Here is an 11,520-nt window from a genome sequence, read left to right on the forward strand (position 1 = left end):
GTGTGAAGTGTTATTCATGTTATCCTCTGTCATATGAAAAAGGAAAATCTAGTTAATCTATAAAATTTTGTGGTTGGTAAAGTAAGTTTTACTTATAATTTCCTGTTTCAACAAAGACTGCTTCAAAATGTACTACCAAAGGCATAGCCCAATATTACACATGTAAAAAATATCTTGAACAAACCTTACGTAGAAATGAATACAGATGCAGTGTAATGCTGTAATAGGCTAAGGCATTTCTTTTCATTTTAATATGCAAAAAGTCCATTGACTATATGAGGCAAGATCTATAGCTGTAAAATTAGAAATGTAAGCTTATTGTTACATTTCATTCATTGGTATTGGGAGAGATGCAGTCAACTGCAGTATTATTTCATAAACTTCACCCATAGATGTTATCAAGGCTTCAGTTACTAAGCCCTTCTGGTCTTATTTGTTTCCCCATTCCTTGATTTTTTGGATGAAAAAGTTATTTAATTAATGTTAATGTTATTGTTATCATTATTATAACATAACTAAATAATAAAGGTAATACAAATAAAGAACTTTAACAATTCAAGGAATGAAGTAAGCAAGTAATTAGGCCTTGTAACTGACTTGTTGTGTAAGTAAAGAATATTAATAAAATCATACTGTGTCTGACAGTCTTTTGCTATTAAAGGTTTGAATAAACATTTAAATGTATTTAAATATATGTAATAATCGTGGTGAGTACCAAAAGCTGAAAGAAATTTCCTGTTTGAAAATTTGCATCAAAAATAATAATAGCATTTATCATGATAATTATCACTAATTATATATTTAAAATATGAAAAATAGATGTACATTACATAACCTTTCAGCAAAAAAAAGATTTATTACTTGCAATTATCAACTACAGAAGCAGCTATTGTCAATAGCATATAAGAATGAGAAATGCCCAGCAATTATGAATTCCTAAAATTTCAAATTATTTATCCTACAAGTTTGTAAAAAAGACTACTTGAAAGATTTTTTTTTAAGGGTAATGGTTAGTGGATAATGGTTAGAAGAAATAAATGTGCTAAACATCAAAGGTCATGTAGCACTATGGTAAAGTATTGTGATGAAAAGGGTGAAAATGAGTTAACAATCAGGATAAGATGTGTTAGATGTTAAAGGTTGTGGGATAGAATGGTAGTAAAAAGGGTATAGAGGGGGAGCAAATGGAATACATTAGGGATTTGTAAAAAGGGATGGAGCTTAAGGTATAGGGCAATCAGATCAAAAGGAGAGTATGTGTCTGAGGAAGGGAGAGTAACACTGTATGAGGAAAACTGCAAAAGAGCCATTATAAAACAATCAAAGGGTACTGCAGTAAGAAATGATAGTTGTAGAACTAGGAGGTAAGGGAACAGGGGAAGGTGGTAAAGTATTGGGAAGAATGTCAGGAAGAGGGCATTGTTGTGACATAAGGAAGTCACATGAACATCTAGGTGGGAGTGATGAGGATAATGGGGAAGGAAGAGGGAATGGTGATGCACATGGATGAGGAGACGATGGGGTGTTTTTTGGCAGAATAGGAGGAAGAGGGGTAGGGGGAACTTGAGGAGGAGGAGGAGGATGGATATTGGCAAATACTTTGAATGCAGAGCAAATAGGAATAGAGGGATTAGAGGGTGGATGAGGAAGTGGAGCATTCTCTTGGGTTAGTTTAGGAACTTTTGGATGACTTCAATAGGTCTGAGAAACAAAGGTTTTCTTATGGGGAAGAAAAGAGGGAATAGATGTCTGAGGAGCAGAGGGCGAGGTAGGTGTAGGAGAGGATGTGGTAGAAGATGGAGAGGAACATTTAGACTGTCTGGTGTGACAGATAGAGCAAGGAGGAGGAGGACTTGGTACCAAGGAAGTGGTAGAGATTGGAGTATCTGGATTTAGACTGGAAAAAAAATTTAACTGTGGAAGAGAGGGAGTAGAGATAGGATGGAAGAGGTAGATGAAAGAGATACTGGGGGAGATGCTGAGACTTCTTGAGAAGATGGATGGGAGGGGAGCAGAGTAAGTACAGTTTTGGAATAAGTATAAAGAGAAAACCTTGTCACAGTGTGCTTATTGTCTGGCCACACACAGAGTGAGGCCTGGTTTGAATCTGTGAACTGCTACCTCAAGATTCGAGCTTGTAAAGAAGGCAGCTCCTATAAAATACATTATGGGAGCCATAATGCGTGACTGAGCAGAGCAATTTTAATGGTCATAACCAGGTTGGGCACATAGAGGGCAGTGGGCTAGACAGGGCAGGACACTCCACTTCATGGGGAAGGTCATGTCTACAGAAGCTAATATTGGCAATATTGGCCTCTGGGAGGAATAGTGTAGCACTGGACTGCCACTGCATCATAGTTGACAAGGGATGCAAGCAAGTCATCTTCACAGTCTGACCAGTCCTTGTCATAGACAGGACAATCAGTTGGAGAGACGTAAACAGTTCCAGTACAAGCATTAAGGGAAAAGTGAGATTGGGCAGGAATAGGTTTGCCAGTGAGGTCAGTCAGGGTAGATAGTGAATGAACTTGGGACTCAGATGTAACTGTGTCAAGGCATCAACAATCAGAACAACTTAAAAAAGGAAACTTTGACTACCTGTTTTGAAAACATTTGGAAGAGAAGGGCATTGTCAGAGTATGTGGCTGTAGGGAAAATCACAAAGAATCCATCCCACTTAGCTGGGCCAAAAAAGGGTACAAAAAAGGTTTGGTGGAAGCAGTAGAAGAACGAAGGCAGGGGCAAGCCTTAATGTCCCTAATAAGGGTAAAAAATTTTCATTATTGGCCATCGTGGGCCTTCAGTGTCCCCATGAGGGGTAAGGGCTAGGCAATTAACCCAAGCCCGACGAGCATGGCATGTAAGTACATGCAATACCCATTGTGAGTTTACTTTATTACTTGTTTTTACACATAGATGGCTACACTTGTACTAAGTCACCAATGAGCCAATTTACCCTTTTCCTTGATTTTCAAAAATATTTTGTTATCATATTTTGCTGTTACCAATGTTAATATAATTATAGTAATTTTAATGTCTATAATAAAAATAACACCATCAATATTCATAGCATTAGTAAAAAAAAAAAAAAAAAAAAAAGATTCCAGCCAATTCAAGGAAAGGTGAAATCAGGTAAGGTCACAAGGTCTGCTAATTGACTCCTTTATAGCCAAGCACTTGCAGAGCCATGTTTGTTGAGACATTTCACAAAAGAATAAAAAATGAGCACAGCTTTTTCCCAGCAGCACTGGGTTAACCAAGAGAATATCATGGCTCCTGGAGGTTGTTTATGACTGACACAAAGTCAGCCTTTCATCCTTTCAGCATGGCTCTCACACCTTAGGAAGTGGACAGAAGAAGAAGAGAAGGAAAAGGAAAGGGGGAGAAGAAAAGACCATGCAAAAATTAGTTGAGGCAAGGGCTGGGGTCCAAGGTAGGGATGATCCCCTACATTAGGCCCCAGTCTCCGTCTCCTAAGCCCCCCACGACAACAAGAAGCAAGGGAATAAGGGGGGTCCTTAACCCAATGCCAACGGGCATGACTTGTATGTATATGCCATGCCCACTGTGAGTTACTTGTTTAATTGTTTTTACACATAGATGGCTGCACTTGTACTAAGTCACCAATGAGCCAGTTACGAGTACTGCCTGTCTCGCCTGTTTACCCTTTTCTTTGATTTATGGAAATATTTTACGTTATCTTATTATGCTGTTACTAATGTTTATAACATTATAGTATAATGTTTATAATAAAAATAACACCATCTATATTCATAGTACCATTAAAAAATACATTTTTCCTGCCAATTCAAATCAGCTAATGTCAAAAGGTCTACTAACTGACTCCTTTGTGGCTAAGCACTAGCAGAGCCATCTATGTGCAGAGACATTTCACAAAAAAATATAAAAAAAGAGCATAGCATTTTCCCCAATTTTTATTAAATTTCCCCGGCGGCACTGGGGTAAGGGTAACAAATACTACTGCCACTACATATTGAATCACCAATAACAGATGTTGCAAACCATCTACCAGCATTACTGGTTCCTAAAGCTAAACTAAGGAATTACTTTTTACAAACAGAACTATGAGACTGTGCTATAAAGTATGTTCCATCTTGTGTTGCAGTATGAAATCCACCAGGGTTGAATGGAATATTCTGGAAATGGATTTCATTGCTTGATATTCAATGTTTACTCTTCTTAATGAAGATTATGATGCCATAAGTGTGTATGAATCATGTAAATGTCTACCATATGCAGCCAGCAAACTTCACTGCAGACAGGAAACTTTATGTGTGTTATACAGGAACAATGACACAATTTTGGTATGTATTTCTAAAACATGAAATATCAATCAAATAAATCTTTGATTCCCTACATAGCCTTCCATCTCATGTGACTTGTTTAGGTAACATAAACACCCTTATCACTAGTGTTTAAAATAATCTCACACAGTAATAAGCCAAACTGAATTATACAGATATATAAACATTATTCTCACACATACACACAGATGCACACATGTAAGCATACAGAATTTCTTTAACTAGTTCATATATTAGGAATAAATGAAAAGATTTATTTTTTTTCTTTTTTAATCAACTTCCATAAATGTATAAAAGCAGCCTTATCACGCAATAAAAAATTATCATAACAGACAACTTTTACCATATCACTTAGACATATTTCAAATTTCTTAAATATGGAAATTAGTTTTATAATATACAAAATCTATCATAAAATGTTAATGCTTTCTTATTTTATAATAAATCAATATAAAACTGATACCAGCTTTACCAAAAATATGTATTCACTACAGAAACAACCACTGCATGGTGACATGACTAGAATATTCAACACGTTCTTTACTTTGGAGGAAAATGACATTTACTGTTACATCATTTAGCTATATCTAATGAAGTTCTGTTTTCTTTAAAAATAAACAGAATAAATAAAACCACAAAAATTAACCAGCCACCTTAAATGCACATGCAATAATAACTCCATACTATAAGATATACCTGAACTGTATACTTTATCAAGTTTTAGACTCCTTTTTCATACCTTTGCACCACATGTTCAAATGATGTTTCAGCTTTGATGACCTAGTGAAAGTCTGACCACACAGTTTACAAGGATACTGCATTTCTGTTGTCTTTGCATTATTTTCACACTCAACTTCACTAACAGTTTTATTGCAAGAAGCACTTTCAGCTGCATTCTTTTTTCTTTTGACTTTCACAGAACTTCTTGTCAATTTACAAATCTTAGTATGGCTACTCAGGTCTATCTGACTTTTAAACATTTCATTACACAGTCTGCAAACATGTTCTTTTAAGAGCTTTTTAGTTCTGCTGATCGTTTTCTTTTCCTTCTGTTCTACAGTCGGATTTGTACTTAAACAGTTTTTTTCTTTTGTATATGTATTACCACTTTGAACAATTTTCTCTTCCTTTGTACCAGATCTTGGCCTTCCTTTTCCCAAATTTAATTCTGATTTTTTTTCATGGTGACTGTCTCCTCTGCATTCTGTTTTTGATGCTTTTGTAACTTCTGTCTTTATATTCACTTTTTCAACAAGCCCAATTTCCTCAAACTCTTCTTCATCACTGCTAATGACTTCTCTTTTAACATGAACTTCTTTCTCTTCACTATATCCATATGACCATTCATCATTTGACTTATTGTGATTCATCTTCTGATGGAATGCTAAAGCTGAAGCCCTTCTGAAAACTATTCCACATTCTTCACAAACCTCTGTCAGGCTGCTGCTATGCTCTTTTAAATGATCTTTGTACAAAAGGAAATCCTCAAATAACCTACCACATTTACTGCACGTGAACTGCTTCATCTTGTTCCCTTTCGCTCTCTTGGAACAGCCTTTGTTACCACCCTGCCTACTTTTTGGTTCTATTTCCTCATCACTGTCATCATGGTAGGGAATTTCCTCATCACTTACATCCGTGCTGTGATCACTTTCGGTGTTCCAAGTACATTTCTGCCTGTGACTAGTCAAGAGAACCTGTCTCTTAAAAGTAGCACCACAGCTGCAAACAAATTCATTTTTAATGTCAATCTTAACCTTTCCTTTTTCTTTTTTTCTGTTTGCTTTATTACTCTGCTCATCATTACCCTTTTTATTGCTGATCTTTTCTTCAATACATTTCTTCATATGTTCCTTTAGCCTATACGACTGCGTGTAAGATGCATTACATACATTGCATACATAGGGTTTTTCTCCTGTGTGGCGCAGCATATGAGACAAAAGGTGTGACTTCTGTTTGAACGACTGTTTACAAACATCACAACTAAAAGGCCTTTCACCTGAGTGGCACCTTAGGTGGATTTTCATGTATGAGGTTGAATACCTCCTTTCACATTTCTCACATGTTTCATAGATCTTTTCAGATGTTTTCCCCTTTTTCATCTTACTGATTTGATTTGGATCATTTGCTTCCTGAGCTTGGTTATCAGGATCAGTTGGGGTATTTCGCAGTGAATAAACATTTCCAATCTTGACAACATCTGCATTGCGATCATGAACTGTCTTTATATGGCGCCTGGCAGCTGACCTCTGAGAGAAAGTCATCTGACAAACTCCACACTTAAATGCTCTTACACCAGTGTGTGTGTTCATGTGATCTTTGAGATGAGTTATTTGTCTAAATGCTAATGGACATAAATTACACTTATAGGGCCTTTCACCTGTATGCATTCTCATGTGACTAAGGAGATTTGATGACTGTAAAAAGGCTTTGTCACACACTTTGCAAACAAATACCTTCCTTCCTTGCTCATCATAAATGGCTTTTAACTTTCCTGCACGAACTTCCTTCTTTATTGCTCCAACAGAGTCATGTGCTTCCACAGTAAGCAAGTCCTGAATTTCAGTTTTTATATCAGTATTACCTAAAGGTTTAGTAATTTCAATTCCCTGGCCCTCATTGGTACTTCTATCAGCATCTGATATCTGTGTACAACTTTCCTCATCACCTGCAGACATTACCTCACTTTTCACAGTACCATCCTCTGCATCTGTAATCTCTATTATCTCTCTCTTGACAGAATAATTGTCTGCTTCTGTAATTTCTATCTCTTCTGTTTTAATCTGTCCATCAATCCCACAGTCACTGGAAACATTCTTAATGGAGGGATTGATAACAACAAAGTCTTTTTCTTCTCCAATCTTCACATTAATAACCATTCCTGTAGCATCATTACTAACTTCATCTGATTTGTGCACTGCTACCTTATGGAAATGCAAGGTTGCCTTATTACTGAAACTTTCTCCACATAACTGACAACTCCATTTGTCTTTAAAATGTACCAGCTTGTGTTTCTGCATACTACTTTTACTTTTATAAGTCATACCACATATTCCACAGGTGTATTGGCTAGATTCCATATGTGTCTTCATATGATCTCTCTTAAAGCATTCATCAATAAAAGTCTTATCACAGATTTTACAGTAAAAGTTTCTCACCTTACATGCAGGTTCCAGTTTTGGTTTCTTTGCAGTAACTGGTGTTTCCTTATTGCATTTCTTTTTATGGATATTTAATCTTGAAGTCTGAGCAAAACTTGCATTACAATTGGAGCAAGTATATGGTTTCTCACCAGTATGGGTTCTGATATGGCCCCTGAGGTGAGGTATCTGTTTGAAGCCCAGACCACATATACCACAAAAATATGGCCTTTCCCCAGTGTGTTTTCTCATATGAGTATTATAGTTGGAAGAGGTTTTGCAGGACTTCCCACACTGCTGACAGTCATAATCTTTACGCACTCTTACTTTCTTATCAATTTGTTTTTTCTTTTTAATCTTTGTCTTAACTAAAACAGATTTCACTGATTCAGAATCCTGATCCTTCAATTTTTCTTGCTTTTCTTCTCCTTCCATAAGCCAAAACTCTTTTGTTTTCTTCCTCTTCCTTGTAACTTCTGTAACCACTTTACTTTCATGTACAAAGTGGGCTTGATCTTGATGTATCATTATTGGATCCTGAGCCCCTTCCTCTATTACATATGTTACTTCAGTAACAGGATCTAGGCCATCATCCCATACCAAGAGTCCTGAATTGGTTTCATGTACTTCTTCTTCAAGAACTATAGGGTAAGTCTGTACTTCAGAGTTGTGCTCCTCTTGTACAATATGCGGATGACTCTGCTGCACTTTCTCATGGATTTCTTCATGAATAACTTGTGGATAATCCCGTACAACTTCAGCCTGGTCCTGTGATAGGTGGAAAACTGGAGCTGCTGTCTGTGTGAACGTTGCTTCTCTGTTATGCATGCGATTCACATCAGAGACTAATGTTATTTCTCTTCCTGTTAAGGATGGTGGTATCACAATCAGAAGCTCCTCCCCATTTTCTTGGTGAGTTTCCCACACAGTCCCACTTTCCAAAGCCTTTTGTACTTGATCAGGGTCTGCAATGCTTATCACACTCTGAGATTCATTTTCAGCTTGCACTACTGTTTCGTTATTACTAAATGAGGAATTGATTGGTGAAGACTCTAAAATTATATTTTCCTGTTGTTCTGTGCAAACATTATGACTAGTTTCACTACTTACAAGTTGATCTTCTTGTACTTCATTAAAATATGCCTGCTTGCTTTGTGATGTAGTTAACTCAATTGACTCTGTTACATGTGGAATGTTTTCAAAAGTACAAGGTCTATTCACTATTTCTTCCTTCTTAGCATATTGTTCTGTTTCTTTGAGTACATGTGTAGAAGCTGTAGCAGGGTCTACATTTGCTGTTACTTGATCTGTGGATGGAAGACTATTAACTCTATTTTCAGCTAGTGGATATACTGGCTGTTCATGTATTCTACGATGAAGAGATAAACTTGCTAATCTTGGAAATTCTTTGCCACATGTTTTACAAGGAAATGGCCCTCTAACTAAGTGAACACCACGATGTTTCTGAAGGGTTGCCTTCTCTCGAAAGCGAGCGCCACATTCTTCACATGTATATCTCCTCTCACCTGTATGTATCATTATGTGAAACTTTAACCTAGTCATTGTAGAGAATGTCTGACCACATTCTTCGCACTGATATGGTTTTTCCCCAGTATGAGTTCTCATGTGGATCACCAAATGCTCTTTTTCATATGTTGCATGGTCACAAATCTTGCAGACATAGGGTTTGATGCCTGTATGCTTTTTCTTGTGCACATTTAATGAAGACCTTTGTGCAAAAGTTGATCCACACTCATTACACTTAAAAGGTCGTTCACCTGTGTGTGTCCGTATGTGATCCTTCAAGTGATGAATCTGTCTAAATGTCTTATTGCACTCAGTACAAGTATGTGGTCTCTCCCCAGTGTGCACCATCTTATGTTTCTTTAAATTTGACAGAGAATTACATACCCATGCACAATTTTCACACTGGTATGTCTTCACTTTCCTTTCTTTTTCTGCCTTAATATCAACATCCATTCTATCACACATCTGGGCTTCTTCATTCTTCACCACCTCAGACTTTTCTTGGACAACAACAAATTCTGCAGCATACATATCACTGTGTCCTCCAGAGGCATTTGGACCATCCTCCACAAGAGTAACAGGATCATCGACCAGCTCCTCCTTTAGAATAACGTCTTCTTGGAGAAATCCTGTCCTCATCCTAGGAGGGTCATTTCCCACTTTAAAGTTGCCTATATTATTTACATCAACCTTCCTTTCATTTTCACAATCTTCACCTGCTCCCTGTTTTTGGCTGACAACATCTTCATGGCAAGCAACCTCCATTGCTCGTTTCTCCTAATAAATACTACAACACAAAAAATACAAGCATTCAATTCCTCTTACTATCTCCTATTTAGCAAAGCTGACAGGAATCTGCTCTCTAGGGCATTCATGTCTTGTGACTCTCTTAGCTGCACAGCAACCTGCAGGAAAATAGGTTGGAATTAGTAGTAATCTGAAAGAAAAAAGTGTTTACAGATAGGAAGAAATAAAGAAAGCCTTTTTTCCCTCTTTATTGTATTCTATTCCATCCCTTTTAACATTTTTTATTCTATTATTGCAAATAATTTAAAATGATGAATATTCTACTGTATGTACTGGATAGAATTCTTTCTATTTAATTCAAGCATTCTTAGCATTCTGTTACCAAACACTTCATTTCTAGAATAAAAGTTATCAGATTGTTTTTAAAATTTTGTTTGAATATACCTATTGTACTTTTCACTGCACTAACATAACAATAAAATTGTGAAAATTACTTATGTGCAGCTAGCTACTTTTTTTTTTTTTTTTTTTTTGGGGGGGGGGGGGGGCACAAAGTTAAAAGTTATTCAGAGAGAGAGAGAGAAAAATAAATAGATTTCAAATCCTTACAGTTACTGAATGCTAAGCTTTTGAGACTTCACTGTACTACCTATGACATAAGTATCTCTTTGGATATTACCTTTTGAGCTTTTCATATAAGGCACTCATATTTCTAGAAGCGAATGCATCCCTGAAAAGAAAGATAGATTAAATTAGTATAATTTTTTCAAAACAATATTAAAGTAGTAAAGATACAGAAATAATCATTGCACAGATATGAAATCTCTGCAAAAATGTCTCTGACATATAAACGTTATCATTATTACTGACATCAAAGACACATGAATTATTCTCTTTCTCGTTACCATCAATCTTACTTTCTCCCCATCATAACCACCATGCATGACTTGTGCAAAGATTTAGAACCTTGCACATTATATAATAAGACTCTGATTAATTTTGTACTGTAAATAAGAAGAGCATCAACAAGTACTTTATATCACAACATGTATATATAATACTAGATACAACAAAACTAATCAAATGATGACCTTTATTCTTACAAGATATTTAATCACTTGTCAAGAATAATAGAGCAAGATGAAACTGGCTTCAGGAGGTCTTTACTTATAGCATAATCAGAAACAGCAAGAAGCTTTTCTTTAAAGTGGTTTCACAACATTAGGCTATGTTTAAGGCTCTAATGCTAAAAGTACTTAGATATATATTCCCATAAACACATGTTCATATATTACCATCCGGATACAGCATATCAAATGACAAATATAGACATTGGAAAATGGCAGTGCAGGGCAGCGAAGCACCTGGATCTAAGGAGTTAAATACATGTTCTATAAGCAAAGATACACATTGTAAAATACAAAATACATTTTATAAAAAAATGATACTTTATCAAAATAACAAAAATACTATTAAGCAAAACTGTGTTATTAGTGGAACTTGTGAAAGTTCCACAGAAAAAAATAAATTAAGTGGAACTTTACCCTTTCCCTCTCTCTCTTTCACCCTCCTCCTCTCTCCCTTTTCCTTTCCCTCTTCTTTTACCTTTCCCTTTCTTGCTCTGCCACCCTGTCTCAATCCCAAATCTTCCTTTAATTCCCCTCCCACACCCGACCTTCATCTCCTCCTCAACCTGCCCCACCTCCTTTGATTCCTTACCTCCTCCTCTCCCTCACCCACCCTCTTTTCTCTCAACCAAACCATCATGTAAAAAATAGAGA

At 36.4% G+C, this 11,520-nt stretch overlaps 1 protein-coding gene across 1 annotated transcript in view; it reads right to left on the minus strand.

The window, feature by feature from the left end:
• Positions 1-4,571: 4,571 nt before the first annotated feature.
• The window catches only part of LOC125025281, a 21,767-nt gene continuing 14,818 nt past the window's right edge, over positions 4,572-11,520 (minus strand). The window contains exons 10-15 of the mRNA XM_047613255.1: positions 11,035-11,130; positions 10,858-10,939; positions 10,419-10,469; positions 10,193-10,203; positions 9,842-9,897; positions 4,572-9,769 (exon numbers count right to left, since the gene is read on the minus strand). Coding sequence (XP_047469211.1) covers positions 5,039-9,769; positions 9,842-9,897; positions 10,193-10,203; positions 10,419-10,469; positions 10,858-10,939; positions 11,035-11,130 — 5,027 coding nt within the window. The 3' untranslated portion in view covers positions 4,572-5,038. The remainder of the gene's footprint in view (positions 9,770-9,841; positions 9,898-10,192; positions 10,204-10,418; positions 10,470-10,857; positions 10,940-11,034; positions 11,131-11,520) is intronic.

This window comes from Penaeus chinensis, chromosome 4 (assembly GCF_019202785.1).
Source record: "Penaeus chinensis breed Huanghai No. 1 chromosome 4, ASM1920278v2, whole genome shotgun sequence".
NCBI lineage: Eukaryota > Metazoa > Arthropoda > Malacostraca > Decapoda > Penaeidae > Penaeus > Penaeus chinensis.